This window comes from Amphibalanus amphitrite, unplaced genomic scaffold, assembly GCF_019059575.1.
Source record: "Amphibalanus amphitrite isolate SeventyFive unplaced genomic scaffold, NRLGWU_Aamphi_draft 000199F_arrow, whole genome shotgun sequence".
Lineage (NCBI taxonomy): Eukaryota > Metazoa > Arthropoda > Thecostraca > Balanomorpha > Balanidae > Amphibalanus > Amphibalanus amphitrite.
The window spans coordinates 19476-37355 of record NW_024881694.1 but is presented as its reverse complement, the minus strand read 5'-3'; the positions used below and the strand labels follow the sequence as shown (position 1 = coordinate 37355).

The window sequence follows — 17880 nt, the reverse complement described above, 5'->3', positions numbered from 1 at the left end:
TGAGAGTACCACGCCGGTCTTCAAGGGTTGTACAGGCTACTGAAGGCACCACGACAGCTCTTAAATCTCGCTGAGCTTTAATAGGTCCAATAATTGCCTCTGAAACTAAACGCCAGGGCTCTCATAGCCACACACCGGCACCTGTAGGGCTTTTCTATATCAGCGACTCGTAAGGCCCGCTCACCGGCACATCCGTCATCCGATGACCGCCCACTGGTGACTCTGAGGGCCCCCGTCGGCATCCCAGAGTACCATGCCGGTCAAGGGCTCCACAGGTCTACTGAAAGCACCACACAAGCTCTTCAATAGTCTTGTTGAGCTCCATTGGGTCCCATACCGGCCCGGGCCTGGGACTCCATTTCAGCGCACTTCATTGCTCCACACCGGCACCTGTAGGGGCTTCGAACCGACGACTCTGTGGGCCGCACTCTGTCATAAAAGCCCTGTCTCTGAGTACCCTATACCGATCTATCATAGGGCCAACACCGGCGCACCCGACGGCCACCCACCGGCGAATCTGGGGGCCCATACTGCCGTCTGCCGAGTCCCGTGATATCCGCGACTGTCACCCGTCGGTAGTCTCAGTCGCAGCTTGAATATAGTCTGTTAACCTAACCTGACCTTACCTTACTTACCTCGATTCAATTTAACCATGTGTGCCCTTTTTTCATTCCATCATACTCTTTTCGCTTTGTATTTCAATAGCCGCCCCCGCCGAGCGATCCCGCGGCGGCGTCGGCCGGCGCCGGCCGGCTGTGCACCCTCGGTGACGTCATCCCGCCACCTGCGCAGAAAAGCTGCGCACTGGGATGATTCTACCTGGTATATACTGCCTTGCATTGGGGTACCCCCCACCAAGATACCTATAAGAAACAGGTAGGTCCGATGTTTTGAGTAAAGCCCAGTAAAGCCCGGGTGACGTCACTGACATTTCTTATATGGAGAATTTCGCCCATAAGGAAAATATTTTACATACGAAAATTTGTAATTCATTAGGAAAAAATACATTCTATCAATTTCATCATGAAACTTATATAATTTAATTAAAAAACTTGAAATCCTTTGAGTGCTTGTCCCAACCCCTGCTATACCTTTGGTCACGTGACTTCCATGATTGTCACCACCGCTCACCGTTCATTATTCAGTCAAAGTCAAACTTCGTAAACGCGCTCTTGCCATTTGTTCGCTGTATTGCGTCGGATGTGGGTGGAATGGAAATTGAACAATCAAGGGTTGAAAATGGAGACGTGGAAAAGGAATATGAATGGCGCTGCTAGCGGTTTCTGAAACAGCAACAAGCACACACATGCAACATCCCGTTAGTTAGGCCAACCACGGCGACATGCACGGGTCAACAGCGCAAGACAATGTACACGCAGTGATAGAGACAAATGATGAAAGTTTGCGCATAAACAGAAGCAGGGCCAGATTACGATGCCATGAACTGTTGCAACGACACCAACACTGATAGAAACAGAACGAACGAGAATTACGCACCAGAAGTATTTGCCTCTGACGGTGGTGGTGAATAATTGCTGGCAGATAAGCAGCAGGCATTAGGTACATGCAATCAGGCCAGGCAACACACGTCCGTATCATGCGATTGCGTCACATGCTTGTGCCACACTGAAAGAAAAATAAAAAGGGTCACAAGGAGGTCACCACATCCTCCCCACCGTGTGCGAGGCAGCGCACACTACTCCGTCGGCGCCACGCAAACTAAAGCAACACTCCACCGCGCATCACACTTTCACATCTCTAGTATATATCGTCCGCTCGCTCAACTTCTCAGCCAGCGCACAGGCCACATATGCAATGGCACTGTCTTGAACACATCACGCTGATGTGTCGCTCAGTCTCAACACCACAGCTGCACCGATGGAGAGCCTTAGCCCTAACGAGCATGATCGGCGGGTTCACCACTCACTCCACGAATGGTGACACCCTCTCCGGCTCTCATCACCAACGGCTCACCCACAGAACACGCTCATACTGTCCGGCCACCGCGCACCGTGCGGCGATCAGCATAGCGGCGCCAGCCGTGATCCTGGATCCGGCACGCCGTTCATCATCTTCTCCCGGAGCTCGGTCACAGGTCCGCCGTTGCGGTCCAGCTGCATCCTCGGGACGTCGCCACCGTCGTCCGTCGTCTGCTCATCCACCGCTTTCAAGGTAAGAGGCAGATGGATGGTCAGGAGCGGCGGGCATTGCTGGGATAAGGACACCTTGGTTTTCAGTCGGATGACTCTTCTAAGAGGCATATTTTTGCCGCCGGCCGCCGGTAGACAGCACCTGAACCTGTCTTCACTTCAACAGAACGTACCCGGCCGTCACTTCCCGGGAAGACTTCAGTGATTCTCGCCAGGGGCCAGAATCCTCGTGGAGCGCTTTCTTCGATCATCAACACAACATCTCCCACCTTCAGGTTTCTTCGTTCTCTCAACCACTTCACTCGAGGAAGTAGAGAGGGAAGATATTCACACCGCCACCTCTTCCAAAATTGATCAGCAAGGGTTTGTGTTTGTCTCCAACGCCTCCTGCTGTTTACTTCCTTGCTTTGGAACCTTCCTGGGGACATGTTGGCGTTAGCACATCCAAGTAACAGATGGTTGGGCGTAAGAGGCTCCAGATCTCTTCCATCTGAACTGACGTACGTCAGAGGACGCCCATTGAGCATTGACTCGACTTCTGTCAGTAGAGTGTGCAGCACCTCATCAGTCAGAACGGTCTCTCCCACCACGATCTTTAGCGCTCTTTTCACGCTTCCCACAAGGCGTTCCCACGCGCCGCCCATGTGAGGTGCTCCTGGAGGTATGAAGTGCCATTGAATGTCTCGCTGGCTACACATATCAACTATTTTTGTCTGCTCCCACTCCATGAGGGATTCTCTCAGCTGACGTTCTGCTCCGACGAAATTGCTGCCGTTGTCAGAGAACAATGATCTTGGCCTCCCTCTTCGTGCAAGAAAACGCCGCAGAGCCAGCAGAAAGCCATCAGTGTCCAGGCTCTGTGCCAACTCAAGATGTATAGCTCTCGTAGCCAGACACGTGAAGAGAACTCCGTAGCGCTTCTCTGTTGAGCGAGCACGCTTAACCATCATTGGCCCAAAGTAATCAACTCCTACTGAGCTGAACGCACGCTCGTCGTTGAACCGAGCACTTGGAAGATCTGCCATCATCGGCACTTGAGGGCTGCAGCGCCTCCGTTTGCAGACGAGGCAGCCGTAGATGACCTTCTTCACCAGGGATCTCCCTCGGCACAGCCAGAACTGCGAGCGTAACTCAGTCAACGTTCGCTCCAAACCTGAGTGGAACACCCGCCGATGTGCATCTGCGATGACCAGGCGAGAAACTTGTTCGTCAGCAGGGAGGATCGCTGGGTGCTTGCTTGCGAATGTCAGCGGTGCCCTGTCTAGACGTCCACCGACGCGGAGTACACCATCGCTGTCCAGGAATGGTGTTACATGTTGCAGTGAGGTGGATTTGACGGTCTCTCCAGATTGCAGTGCGCGAACCTCGCTCTCGAAGTGACGTCGCTGCAGATCCCGCAGAATAACTGTCTCGGCTTCGCTTAGTTCGGTCGCTGAAAGAGGTCCAGCTGATCCCTCATAACACGCCGGCCGAGCTCGTGCGGCGAAATTTCGCACGAATCTCTTCATCCATGCTACAACTCGCTTCAGCTTTAGCCAGGATGAAAATCTTGATGGATCCGGGAGGACCGCCTCGGACTGCTTCTCGGTGCTCGTCGTGCCACAGATACGTACTTCCGGATCAGTTGAACTCACTGGTTCTGGTACGCTTTGGCATGGCCAATGGTCTTCGTCGTACTTCAGGTACTCTGGTCCACACATCCACCTTGCATCTGTGACCAGTTCTGGGACTGTGAGACCCCGAGAACACGCGTCTGCCGGGTTTTGCTCCCCAGGTACGTGGTACCACTGCTCAACCTTGGACGTTTCCCGAATTTCTGCCACGCGATTGGCGACGAAAGTATGAAATCTGCGACTTTCGTTGCTCAGGTACCGCAGCACAACTCTACTGTCTGTCCAGAAAACCACTCTGTTCAGGTCGTAGGTGAGCTCTTCACGAAGAGACGCTGCTAATCGCGATGCCATCACTGCCCCCTGAAGCTCTAACCTCACAATGGATATCTGCCTCAAAGGTGCCACTCGGGTCTTGGCTGCCACCAACGTCACATTGAACTCCCCACCATTCGACACCCTCAGATAAGCAACGGTGCCGAAGGCTGACTCAGACGCGTCGCTGAACACGTGCAGTTCCAGACGCTGATCACTGTCTTGACCACTCCCTCCCAACCATCGTGGAACAACCAGGTCCTCCAACTGGCTGAGCTCAGCGACCCAGTCCATCCAAGCTTTCAGTTCGTTGTCCTTCAGTTCATCGTCCCATCCATAGCCGTTCGACCACAATTTCTGCACCAGCAGCTTTGCTCGGAGAGTGAACGGGGCTGCCAGTCCCAGCGGATCGAACAGCCGAGCTACAGCTCGCAAGACTCCACGTTTAGAAAGGACAGATCCTGCATTGATTGCACGTACTCCCAGAGAATCAGCAGTGGGATTCCAGGGACATCCCAGGACACTCTCCGTTTTCCTCAGAGTACCTCCGTGGGCACGCTCCTCTTCGGGAATGTCCAGCAGGACTTCTTCAGAGCTGCTTCTCCATTTCGTCAACCGAAAACCACCCTTTGAGACTAGATCGGTTACTTCTCGCCGCATGGCCTTAGCAGCTTCCACGGACTTTTCACTCTTCAAGAAGTCATCCATGTAAAAGTTTCGATGAACAGCATCCAGCGCTCTGTTACAGACATCGGTGCCCGTCGCATGTTCCACAGCTGTCCTACGTAGAACATAGTTAGCTGACGCCGGGCTACATTTTGCTCCGAAAATTGTCACAAGCATGGTGTAGGTATCTGGTGGCTTCTCTTGTTGCATTTCCCTCCACAGGAAGCTCAGGGACGCCTGGTCCTCAGTGATCACGCGGACTTGGTGATACATTTGTTCAATGTCACCCACCAGTGCGACACGTTCCTCACGAAACCTCAGAAGCACACCTGGAAGGCTCAAGAGCATGTCTGGTCCAGAAAGCAGCTCCGAGTTCAGTGAAGTTCCTCGACAGCTTGCGGCAGCATCGAAAACAAGTCTTAGCTTGCCAGGTTTGTTAGGGTTGCTAACGGGATGGTGTGGTAAGAACCATCTGCGCGGATGATACTGCACCAACTCTTCATTGGTGAGCTTCCGAGCAAAACCTAGATCTAGATAGCTCTGGATGATGTCTTGATACTGAGTTGCTTTCACAGGTTGGCGCAGGAGTGCTCTCTCCAGACCCTCCAACCGTTGAACGGCCATAGCGCGATTGTCTGGAAGCTGTACGCCTTCTGTTCTCCAGATGAGTCCTGTTTCGTATCTTCCGTCGACCAACTTCGTCGTCTCCTCCATGATTTTCTCTGCTCTTTCGTCTTCACGTGACTTGGCCGACTGCTGATTTACCTTCACTCCAAAAGACTCTGTCGTCCACCATTCTTCAACTGCCGCTGACAGCTCCGGATCCACTGCACTCTTCCGGATGAACATCACGTCACGGTGCCTCCCGGGGACCAGGCCTCTGATTGTCCCCGTCAGAGTCCAGCCGAACGCCGTTTTGACGGCCACTGGTTGTCCAGGAGCACCAACGCGAGCTTCTTCCTGGAGGATTGCTTCTAACACGTTGGCTCCAAGGAGCAGCTTGATCTCTACGTTCTTGTAGTCAGGTAAGTTCAGGTCAGAGACGTGCTTCCATGAGGCCTTCTGCTCTGCGGTGATGTGTGGCGGGTTCACGTTGATCATCGGAACTGAAAATGCTTCAGGAACCTCTATCGTCGACTCACAGTTGGCGTCACAACCTGGACTGACCATCAACCTCACTCTCTGAGAACTATGTGGGACGCCAGTCCCTTCGACATTTTGAAGACAAAGGTTGCTTCGGGCACCTGTTATCTTAAGAGACGACAATACATCAGCGGTGCAAAGTGACGTCTGCGAACCGGGATCAAGCAGGGCGAAGACATCCTGGAAGTCACTGGCTTCTCCGTGTATACGCACCGGAACTATCTGCAACAACGTCACGCTGTCATCTGGCCGAGGAAAGGAAGTGGACGTGACTGTGCGCTTCGTTGACGTGTCCACCCGAAACTCTTGCTGGGACTGAGAGGTCTCTGTTCTGTCAGATGGAAGCACGTTTGAATACGACGCTGGTCCCACCACTCGCTTACTTCCATGCAATAGTTCGTGGTGTCTCATGACGCATCCATTCCTTCCGCATGGTCTTGCGTACCTGCAGTTTCGAATCCGGTGGCCCGGCTCCAGGCACACAAAGCACAATCTCTGGCGTGCCACGAACTGAGCTCTTGTGTCGACACACCAACTGAGGAATGTCTGACACTCCACCAGATGATGTGTTTCTCCGCAACAACTGCACACATCTTGTCTCTCGCTGGTTGTCAGCAGAGCGGTCCGCTTTGCACTGGGGCGTCGCTCAAACGTAGTACAAGAAGACGCGCAGTTCAGCGCTATCCTTACCTGTCCACCCAGCCAAGTAGAGAAGGTAGCCAGAGAAGGAGTGTCACGAGCATGCTCCACTTCGAACTTGCTCCACTCACGACGGAGATCAGATGGGAGCTTCTCGACAACCCTCTGCAAGTTCTCGTGGCTGTGCAGATCTCCTTCATAGTGTAGACTCTGCAGCACTGTAACAGTGCAGTTGACAGTGGCATAGAAGTCTTCCAAGGCTGGAGCACTGAACTGATTTATACGAGGTGCACTGAACATTGCGTTCAAGTGAGCTCGAACCACATCCCTTTCTCTTCCGAATCTTTCCTTTAACACAGCCAAAGCTTCTTGATAAAGCTCAGGATTGTACAAGAACCCTGCAATCGTCTTCTGTGCCAAACCCGTGACTGCCGCTTGCAGGTGTACCATCTTTTCTGTGTTTGACAGATTCGGTTGAGAGTCTACCAGAGCTTGGAAAAGGCCAAACCACTGCGACCATTCCAGGGGATTTCCGTTGAACTGTGGAAGCTTCACCTTAGGGATGCTCTTGCTGAATACTGCACACTGTTGATGTGCTCCTCTGGGCTGACCATCCTCTTTCAGAGCACACTCTTCATTTACCTGGGGAGCGGTCTTCTCTTCAGAGCACGGGCCTTCAACGAAATCGTCCCGCCGTTCCCATTGTAGGTCATCCAATGCTGCTCTTTGCAGGCTTGCTTCCAGTTTCGCCATTTCATGAGCATCTGTTGCTTCCATCAGCTTTCTTCTTCTGGCTAGGTCTTGTTCTTGTGCTTCTAGCTGAAGACGCTCTTGGGTTTTCTTCAACTCCAGTTCCCTCAAGCGCCTCTGGATTTCTGCTTCCCTGGCTTTAGTTTCCTCTGGACTCACAGAACTTCCAGACTTTCCTGAGATTGCGGACTTGCTTGATGCCGTTGATGGGGCCTCATCCTTTCTGGCTTCAAGGTGCTCACGAATCCGTTCAACAGCTTCTGAATGCTGCCTCTCCACATCTTTGATGTACAGCTCAGCTGCTTCCACTTCTTCAGCTGTGCTCAACAAGGCGGTATACTGGTCATGCACCTCCTGCACAGCATCCAATGCAACATCAAGATCCTTGAGCAGTTCTCCCAGCTGAGTTCGACTACCCTTGGCTTCGATGATAATGAACGATCGTCTTCTTGTTCTGGTCAAGGTGCTTAGCTTCCTTGCTCGACTGTTCTTCAGTGACTTCAGTTGTGCTTCACTCTTCATTTCCAACTGTTCTGGATCCATTTTCAAAACTGCAATAAATACTTCTGATTCTCTGAAACTGTCACCACCGCTCACCGTTCATTATTCAGTCAAAGTCAAACTTCGTAAACGCGCTCTTGCCATTTGTTCGCTGTATTGCGTCGGATGTGGGTGGAATGGAAATTGAACAATCAAGGGTTGAAAATGGAGACGTGGAAAAGGAATATGAATGGCGCTGCTAGCGGTTTCTGAAACAGCAACAAGCACACACATGCAACATCCCGTTAGTTAGGCCAACCACGGCGACATGCACGGGTCAACAGCGCAAGACAATGTACACGCAGTGATAGAGACAAATGATGAAAGTTTGCGCATAAACAGAAGCAGGGCCAGATTACGATGCCATGAACTGTTGCAACGACACCAACACTGATAGAAACAGAACGAACGAGAATTACGCACCAGAAGTATTTGCCTCTGACGGTGGTGGTGAATAATTGCTGGCAGATAAGCAGCAGGCATTAGGTACATGCAATCAGGCCAGGCAACACACGTCCGTATCATGCGATTGCGTCACATGCTTGTGCCACACTGAAAGAAAAATAAAAAGGGTCACAAGGAGGTCACCACAATGATACACTTTGCGTTTTGCAATGTTATGACTTAAACAGAAGCAATAAATGGGGCTCTGGTATTAACTGGATAATTCGCCAGCTGACGCCGTATGGTGGCGCTAGTGGAGCAGCACCATATGACGTCAGCAGAAAACACCGTGAGCAGCTATGAAATGGGAACGAGCACCACGGAAATATCGAAAGGTGATGGACATGTACTGACTTTGGTCATTCAAGTACCACTAACACCATACAAAAACCATATAATATTATCAAGACTGATTCTGGAATCGATTTATTCGGGTATTTAAAACACACAAAAAATGTTTGTTACCGAATTCTGAAACAGTATAAGGATATTCTTGTTCCTTACTTTTGCCTTGTGGAGTACTTTTACTTGCTTTCTAGTGCGCCCATCACTATCTTGAAATCTGGATTGCAACGCTGTAGGAAAACTTTATTTCATTTGTCATTTCTTCCACTTTTGAGCAGTGATAATTTATTTGGGTTTATACATTCAATAATGAAGACGGCTCCTAACTTTTTAGGGATCTGCAGTGGCTCTGAGAGTAAAATCAGATATTTTCTAGAAACTTGAGGCCACTATTTTCTTATATGCTAGATAATATACAAATATTGACATGTAAAGAATGATACGGGTGTATAATTCTGCATAAATATCAATTCAAAGTATTTAAATTTTTCAAAAACCTTTTTAATTCTTCCATAATGACTTCTTTCAATACAAGCTGGAAGCAATTTCAATCAATAAAGCAGCACAAGGCAGTACATTGAGCTACAATGATCCATAACCAATCGGCACCTGCAATTTGATTGATCTTCGAGATGTACCCTGCCTGTTTCCTGACTTTCCCTTTTCGTTGTACTGGGTGAAGTGAATATTCTGTGAATATTCTTCTGACAGTCAGTTTTTAATCCTACATTATGTTGTCAATCAGATTTAATTGGTTCAAAAACCGTCGTAGTCCGTCTCATTCGCAGTCTACATCTCCACATGCGCACCCATACATGCTCAAAATTTTCACTACGTATGTACTATGTACCCTGCAGCGTATCCTGATGAAAAATGTTTTGTTGAAATCAGAGACACTTCCCAAGGTAGGCCATAGTACATGGCCATATATTTAAGTCAAAACAGATAAACAGATAAACACAATTCCAATCATCAAGTCAACCAGCATCGACAATCTGCACATAAGTTCTAAACCTATTGTAAGACTACTTTGTATTCAAACTTTGTATTGCAGAAGGGTGGAAGCTGCATGGAATTATGCGACAATTTCAGCGTGCATCCACGCTCGAAAGAGCAGGGTTAATTGTAACAATGTCAATACCATAATAACGTAATTGTAGGTGTTGTGATTCGGTTGTCTCTTGTCTGTGCTGGCCATTGCGCGGGCGGTCCAGCGGCGGAACTCGGCTTCGCCGCCGTGGCGCGCTGGCAGTTGCTTCTTCTTCTTCTTCTGCATCCCATTGCCAACCCGCTCAGGGGGGCGGCGGCGCAGGCGGGTCGAGCGGCGGCTCGGTCCGCCCAACATCCTCGATGAAGGTGACGACCTTCGTCGCCGGGCCGCCGAGGACGTCGACCAGGCGAGGGTCGACACCCCAGCGGCGGCGGCGGGCCGCCTCATAGGCCGGACAATCGGTCAGTAGGTGCGCCGCGCGGTCGGGCTCCCCGCACGCGGGGCATTCGTCGTCGGCTTCCGGGCCAATCTTGTGGAGCGTGTCACGGGTCAGCGGTGATGTGCCGGTCCTCAGCTGGGACAGCGTCACCGACCCCAGCGCGCCAGGGAGTCGTGGCCAGGCGTGGGGTCCGGGTGCGGGTGGGCAGCGGTTGCCCTCTGTCGCGACAGCTCCCGGACATGGCGCGTGACGGCGGCCCGCGCACTCGACAGGTCGATCGGTGCGCTGTCTTGGTCGCCCGCCGTGGCCTCGCCAGCCAGGAGGTCGGCGGTTTCGTTGCCGTCCAGCCCGGCATGGCCTGGCACCCACTGGAGCACCGTCTCGGTGCCGTTCTCGGTGAGGGTGCTCAGCACTCAGCAGCCTCCACACCTCGGCGGCCAGGGCCATGGTCTGGTTAGCTGGGCCGCGGCCAAGTAGTTGGAGCCCAGACCTTGAGTCGGTGAGGAGGCGGACCGACTTGGTCGATGCCAACTCCCCGTCCTCCAGGCCGGCCACAGCCGCGAACGCCTCGCGCATGGCGGTCAGTTCTGCTCTTAGGCTGGAGCAGACCGCCCCTGCAGGAGCGCGCACGGTCTCTTCTCTGTTGAGGTGGTGGAACTGGATCAGCGCCTGCGCCGCCCTGTTCCGTCCGCCGCGAGCCGAGCCGTCCGACCAGATAGTGACGTCCGGGTGCGGGAGCTCTGCAATGGCTCGCAGGGCAGCTTCCCTGCGGACTGCAGGCGGGTCCGACCGGCGGGTGGCCACGGGCAGGTCCACCCTGAAGGTGATGCCGCTGCGGTGGCCCAGCCATGGCGGGTCGCAGCTGTAGAACGCCGAACCTGTAACACAATAGAATTGCAATTGTAACAAAGACCTGCATGGTCAGCACACATCTGTCATCTGCAGTGACTGTCATCCCAAGTTGGTATGAATTGGCACAAAGTTGGGTCATGGTAGCACTAGCAGACGTAGCACAAGCTGTTGTGATATGCCATACCGTAGGACTAGGTCGTAGGTTGTAAATTTTAGGTTTAAGGCTGTAGGTTGTAGGTCAGGTTAGGTAAGGTTTGGTTAGAAAGACCCATTCTCGTGCATCGGGCAGCTTGTGCTACATCTACCTTACCAATACCCAATTTGGATTCCCAAAATTGATGGCAAACAGGCTTTTTGTATAACAAGTGTGGTTAATTGTTCTAATCCCCGCTGCAATGTGAGGGTAACTGCTTTTCTACAATCACAAAATTTGAATTCATATAGGTAGGTGTTTACATGTTCAGAAAATGATACAAAATATGACACGATTATAGCTGCAACTGGATAATGGATACCAACCTCAACTAAAAGTTTCTGCAGCCTTATAACCTAACAAATGACTAAATTGCCAAAATAAATCCCTTAGTACAATAGCTTGACTCTAAAAAATAACAGAAATTTTGCATGCAGACCCTCTGAAATGGAGGGTTTATGAAAAGTAACAAAAATAAACATTCACCAATATCAATATGTTGTTATAAATTTCATATGTAGCATAAGCGCCAATACTGCCTTCATTTACAATGTTGCTACTGTTTTCCACTCACAAACGCTGCCCTCCGTGGACAGCAGCAGCAGCAGTGAAACGTCACCCGTGGTGTGACATCATCACCCATGACGTAATGGAAATCCAGTTGTTACCAAGGCCCATATCAATATGTTGTTATAAATTTCATATGTAGCATAAGCGCCAATACTGCCTTCATTTACAATGTTGCTACTGTTTTCCACTCACAAACGCTGCCCTCCGTGGACAGCAGCAGCAGCAGTGAAACGTCACCCGTGGTGTGACATCATCACCCATGACGTAATGGAAATCCAGTTGTTACCAAGGCCCAATAAATGTTACAAGCGTATTATTTATGATGTTTTAGGCAGCAATCGTGTAATAACATCCTTGAATTATATACATTCTGCTTAAAAGAGGTCACGTGATGTTACCAGATTGTGCTCGGACAGCATTTTCTTAAACTTCGATTTTGAGTACTTTTTACCTTCATTGAGTCCTAATAACGGACGTTTTTAGTTATAAAATGAAGCAATGAATCTATTGAGGGCAAAATTTAATCATTTTTGCACTTTCAAGCCGGGCTATCCTGGCATGAACTTCGGCCGGTTTGTGTGTGAAGCCTATGGTGAAGGGAAAACTTCACGCCCGGCTGACGTCACAGACCTCGGCTACCAAATCGTGTCCGGTGGGGGTCGCCCCCCACTACCCCCTACACTAAAATAATGTGTAAGTTTGATTGAAAAAAAAACTGTATGGCAATGGCATGCCCATTACCTAGGGCCTAAGCTGGAAAGTGATTTATAATGATATTTACAATTGATTGGTCAATGTTTTTTTTCAGGTCACAATAGCATCACCATAATCTGAAAATCAGCTCAGCACATCATGAGTTCTGCATTCAGACTGCAGCAGTATTTGAATGACCTTTTAAAAAATGCAGGGTAAGTATAATTTATTCATTTGTCTTCTGTTTGGAGCTGAAGTGCCCTGGTTATAAGATGTTGTCTTCGAAGTTCCTCTTTCATAGCTACTATACCATTTGTATAAATCCATTTGTGGTTTTGGTCATGCATTCAGAAATAAGCACAGCAGCGGCCACTTCATACATTATTGTGTCTTTGTGGTAAACAAAGCTGGTCTTGCTGCTTGTCATTTTTTATTTATGTTAACAAAAAAATTATTAAACATATCCTTTAACCCTTCATCCTTAAAGGGACCCTCCCACCTTCAAAAAAGTTAATGAATTGGCATGAAAGTGATGTCGCTCGGTTCAGAAAGAGCAAAAATGAATATCTACCAAATTTCATCGAAAAATATTCACCGGTTTTCAAGATATTAGACTTTTACTTTTGTTTACTTTTTGGGATCTCCGCTGTTCCTAGCGACTTTATTTGAAGGTGCGGCATTTGTTGCGCGCAAAGCAGCATATACCACCGCGTGCTGCCAAACGTTTTAGTAAAAGATTTAAAAATCGTTAGATCTCCGCTGACGTCACAAATTCTAAGGGGGCATACCAATGCATTAGCCCCTTAGAATCCGAAAACTGCAAGTTTGAAATTCCATATCTCCGAATTAAAGCATTTTTCGATGTTGTGAATGCCCAAACCGGTATTTTCAGGCCATGGCCACCAATTTGGCTATCTCAACTCAAAACTAATGTTAAGGTGGGAGGGTCCCTTTAACCCGCGCCCTGGTGGGGTCTGTTTATAACACGACCTGGTGGGGGGGGCTATTTTTTGCCCCCCCCCCCCTCGTATCTCCGAAACTACTGGACGGATCCGCAAAATTCAAACGGCGTTCGAAAGGCCTGTCAAATTTGTCGAAAGAAACCAAATTTCATTGACCTCGGAGTCACTGATGACGTCACAGGTCAGGTCAAAGATGAACTGTTTCACCGTTCACGGGCCTTCTAGGGAATGCGCTATAACACCGAGGAAAACGCATTTTGTCGAGAATCAGCGATAGGGCGTCAGTTGCCTAGTAGATATGTTGCTATTAGAGGTCACTAGTGACAATACCAGGTCAGGTCTGAGGTCACAGGTCAGGTCACCAAGGGTCACAGGTCAGGTCACATTAGCCCAACTTTACTAAGGTTGTGTGATGCATGTTTTATGGCCAATTTTTCATTTCCAACTCAATGGTGTTGGTTATAAGACTATCAGGTACGGCTTAGGTCACTTTCTGGTGAAGTTCAGGTCAAGGTCAGGTCAAGGTCAGGCCAAAAAAGGTCAAATTTTAAAGTTGATAGTTTTGCATAAAATGGGTATTGATTCGATGCAGCTCGTCACGAGGAGTCTAATGGTGGTCTTTGTTTTGCGCTACAGGGTCTAGAATTGCTAAAAATTGAGTTTGAAAATTTGACGTCATCAATTTTGAACAGTTTTTTTTCGCTGTAACTTCGCCAAAAAAAGAGGCATCAATCTCAAATTTGGTATGTGGATGGAAGGCGGTAAGGACTATCACATATATTCCGGTTTTTGCGAAATTCAAAAAACTTTTTGGATTTTTGATTATTATATCCAATTTTTATTTTTGGGGGTCAAAATCCAAAAATTTCACAAATCCGAGATAGCAGTTTTGTAGCCCTGTCGATTCTACAGCTTTTATGTCTTTATCATTTTTCTGTATTTGAAAAAAGCTATAGGGCTGACAGCTCTTCCCGCGAAACCCTTTTTTGGGTCGAAAACGGCAGAACATGACGTCACTCTGACGTCATTTCCGGCCAACCTATCATAGCCTTTGGAAAATATTTTGGTCACAATGTGTAAAATTGATGTCCGGGAGGGTACTGAAAGTTTGGTGACGATGGGCGCAGCGGTTCTGGAGATATATCGAAAAGTCTGTAGGGGGGGGGGGCAAAAAATAGCCCCCCCCCACCAGGTCGCGGGTTAACCTTCGCCGGCACAGGCCATTTTGAGTCTTTGATGGCACAAGGGGGGGGGGGGGTGTTACAACCCCCCCCCTCGCGTTTGGTCCCTGATGGAGCTAGAGCTTCGCGGAAAAAAACAAGCGTGTTGCCTGTCACGAGAGGAAGCCGATGATATCCAATTTTAAGGTCCTAGGTCATCGGGTGACCTTCCAGGTCAGGTCAATGACCCGAAAATCGGGAAAATCGGGACCTGTTAGAAAGGTGTAAAGTGTGGCTGCTATGAGGTTTTTCGGGGTGCTGATCACGAATATCGTGTTAGTTTTGATCAGAGATGATGTCTTTAAGCATTTAGACCAGGTCGGGTCAGGTCAGGTCAGGTCAACCGGTAGGGGTCGTGACGGGTATTCGTAATACGTGTCAACCGCCTCTAACAGCTTCGTAACATGTTACGAAGGCACCAAAACTACTTTGTAAATGTTCAAATGGTTGCTAAATTCGAAATCAGCTCCAAAAACTAGCCTGGAAACATGTAAAACTCGAAAAAGTGAACCGAGGTAACAAAAGGTCAATGACCTGAGCTGACCTTCAGGTGACCTTGACACCCACCCTAATGCATGGGAGCAGCATCAAATCACATGTTTGAACGTTTGAAACCACGAAAAGCTTGCAAACGCGCGGCTAATGCGAGCCGACATACGCCGAATCGCGATTCCGGCCAAACATGGTCTCAGAAAAGAGGTCACAGGTCAAAGGTCATTTGGGTTAGGGTCATGGAATTTTAAGGTAGGTGTAAAATTGATCAATGCGAGGGTACTGAAAGTTTCGTCGCGATCGGCCGCATTTTACGCGAGTTATTCGCGAAAAACCTTAGGGGGGGGGGGTTGCATCAACCCCCCCCCCCCCTGTGTCGGCGAGGGTTAACCTAAGAAGTCCATTGCACACCAATATCTGCTGCTTTTCCCAGTTTTTATCTTTTCCAAATAATATTCATTAAGTTTTCTTTTGAAATATTTATCTGGTCTAACGACTTGTGTCACTTTTCCTTTCAATTTCCCTTGTGTCAGCCACTGAACAACATGGGTTGCCCATGCAAGCACTGAATCACAATTGTGATGGTTTCCTTAGGCTACCAGACTGCAGCTAAATTATAACCTCCTCACCCATAGGTATACCACCCACTGATCAGCCCAGGCTGTCACCATATGCATGTCGGGTGGACCATGCGTGTGCTAGCTGCCTCAATGTCAACGTCACCTGCATTCAGTCCACTTCCAATACCCCGGCAGGCACGAGCGGATCACGCAGGAGCAGCTGTCGGCGCTGGTTGCGGCCGCCGCCGAGAAGCCGGCCGTCTCCCAGACCCAAGTGCACCGCGCCATCAAACACCTCTCTCACGGCAACGCCGACACTCAGCTGATCCGCAGGAAATACGAGGACATCAAGAAAAAGGACCTGTGAGTGGCGATGGTGCCGGGCTCAAACCTCGTATTTAATGCCGTGTATTTCAGATTTATCGATCTTTTATATGTCATCGATGATTTTGGAAGATTGGACATTGCTAAATATTGCTTATAAGCGCAGTTATGTTGGCATCCATCTCCAGTGAGTAGTGACTTTTGTCCACTGTTCCCTATCTGGGCTGTTTGTGCACTTTCCCTCTATACCACTCTGACACGTTTATTCGCAGCTGCCCGCACCTGGACCGTGTGCTGGTTCTCCTCTCCCGGCGCACGGCCGGAGACAGCTGGGTGACGGGCACCTCCTCGTCCTCGGCTGCTCCGCCCTCGACCGACGCGCCCACCCCGGCCCCGGCAGCCGCCCCGGCTCCGGCTCCTGCCGTCCCGGAGACCCGCAGCAGGAGCCAGGTGGACCAGCTGGCTGTCTCGGAGGTAAGGAGGCGATGGATGGATGGGAGGAGGGGCAGGGTGGAGTGGTACGGGGAGGGGACTGGTAAGCGGTGCCACCCGCCCGGCTCCACTTTTGTGTCGTTTGATTGGTGTTTGATTGGTGTCTCACGGTACCAACAAGGTTACCATCAATTTCTGGCGTATTTCGTCTCCGACTCTGACCGTCTTATCGCCGTGCTATCTCTCATCCCCCTCTCCCCTCCTCTCACCAGCTGAGGGAGGCGCTGAAGCGGGAGGTGGGCTCGCCGCAGCCGACGGTGGCGGCAGCGGCGACCCTCTCTGCTCGTCTGCAGCAGCAGCAGGGCGGCGCGCCGCGCCAGTCGTCTCCGTACCCGGTACCGGACTGGCTGGCCGAGCGACCCTACATGACCCGCGGACTGGTCACCGCCGGGCCGCCGGCCGACCGGCTGGCGCCCGCGCTGGCGCCGCTCGGTGGGTATTGGGGAGAAATGACAGTGAGGGGTCAGTGGGAGCGGTAGGGGTACAATGAATGCTGTATGCAGCTGTTGAAAGGGAAGTATCATTTATTTGTGTTTTTTTTTCTTCTTTTTTGAAGGTTTACAAATCGCTGGTTATCTTTTGCGATATTTTATCACTGGCATTTTATTCAATTAAAAAATGGCTAATGTTCCGTTTATGTTGAACATACCTCCCTTATTCGCGTGCCCGATCATGCATCCTAGTCGATCAGTTACTGGGCGTCCTGCCACATCTAACGTTATAATAATTCTTCAGTTAATTATTGTCTCTCCTTCCTTCAGGCGACTTACCGATCGCCACCCAGGAGGCCACCGTGATCGAGGACGTGCTGTTCTGTCTGTCCGGTGTGGACGGAGAGTACATCAGCGTGTCGCAGGGCGACTGCAGGATCGACGGCACCATCGGTACGAGCAGCCGCAGCGGTACTAAATGGTGGGGTGGAGCGGTTTTGATGGCTCCATCGGTACGGGCAGCCGCAACGGTACTAAATGTGATGGGATGCAGTGGTACTGACGGCACCATCGGCTACGGCCGGGATAAAGGCTGTATCCAGCTGTTTTTGAGCCGTTCATTTCTATTTACTGTATATGTTTGCTTTCTTCCTGCAATTCTTTTTGTCAGCTATTTATGTAAAAAGTTCTTAGAGGCTACCAGTGTCGCTCCCCTCTCATCTAACCTATTAGTAAAGTAATCTTGATCTAACCCTCTCGCTCTTTCTCCGCCCTTAGACCCGGCGTTGCAGGAGACGGTGCGCCAGATCAGCCCGCTTTTCGCGCACTTTGCCACGGTGATGGCGTTCGCCGAGGAGTCTACGTTTGTTCCCGGACAGGTGGTCCAGGCGCTGGGTGCCGCGCTGCGCAGCCACGTCAAAAACTACCTGGTACGTGCACGACGCGGTGACTTGGTGGGACGATCGAGTGTAGAGAGTTGAACAAATAATAGGGGCGCTTTCAGGGTGTGAATCGGCATGTTGAGTAAACTATTGTTTGGTCTCGTGGATCCAGGATCGA

At 50.2% G+C, this 17880-nt stretch overlaps 2 protein-coding genes across 4 annotated transcripts in view; one reads left to right on the top strand and one right to left on the bottom strand.

Moving 5' to 3' along the window:
* The first annotated feature begins 857 nt into the window (after window positions 1–857).
* The window catches only part of LOC122384807 (gamma-tubulin complex component 2-like), a 26481-nt gene continuing 9458 nt past the window's right edge, over window positions 858–17880 (top strand). The window contains exons 1-7 of one of the 3 annotated variants that reach the window (XM_043372552.1): window positions 858–876; window positions 12456–12555; window positions 15770–15937; window positions 16171–16372; window positions 16603–16822; window positions 17152–17274; window positions 17599–17750. In XM_043372552.1, the coding sequence (XP_043228487.1) occupies window positions 12500–12555; window positions 15770–15937; window positions 16171–16372; window positions 16603–16822; window positions 17152–17274; window positions 17599–17750 (921 nt within the window). In that variant the 5' untranslated portion in view covers window positions 858–876; window positions 12456–12499. Of the gene's footprint in view, window positions 877–12289; window positions 12365–12455; window positions 12556–15769; window positions 15938–16170; window positions 16373–16602; window positions 16823–17151; window positions 17275–17598; window positions 17751–17880 lie in introns of those variants that run through there. The other 2 variants (XM_043372550.1, XM_043372551.1) reach the window with 2 other exon arrangements.
* Window positions 1125–7822, bottom strand: LOC122384806. The gene is made up of 2 exons (XM_043372549.1): window positions 1498–7822; window positions 1125–1283 (listed from the first exon to the last, which is right to left on the bottom strand). The coding sequence occupies exon 1, from the start codon at window positions 7814–7816 to the stop codon at window positions 2234–2236; it is 5583 nt and encodes a 1860-aa protein (XP_043228484.1). The 5' UTR covers window positions 7817–7822; the 3' UTR covers window positions 1125–1283; window positions 1498–2233.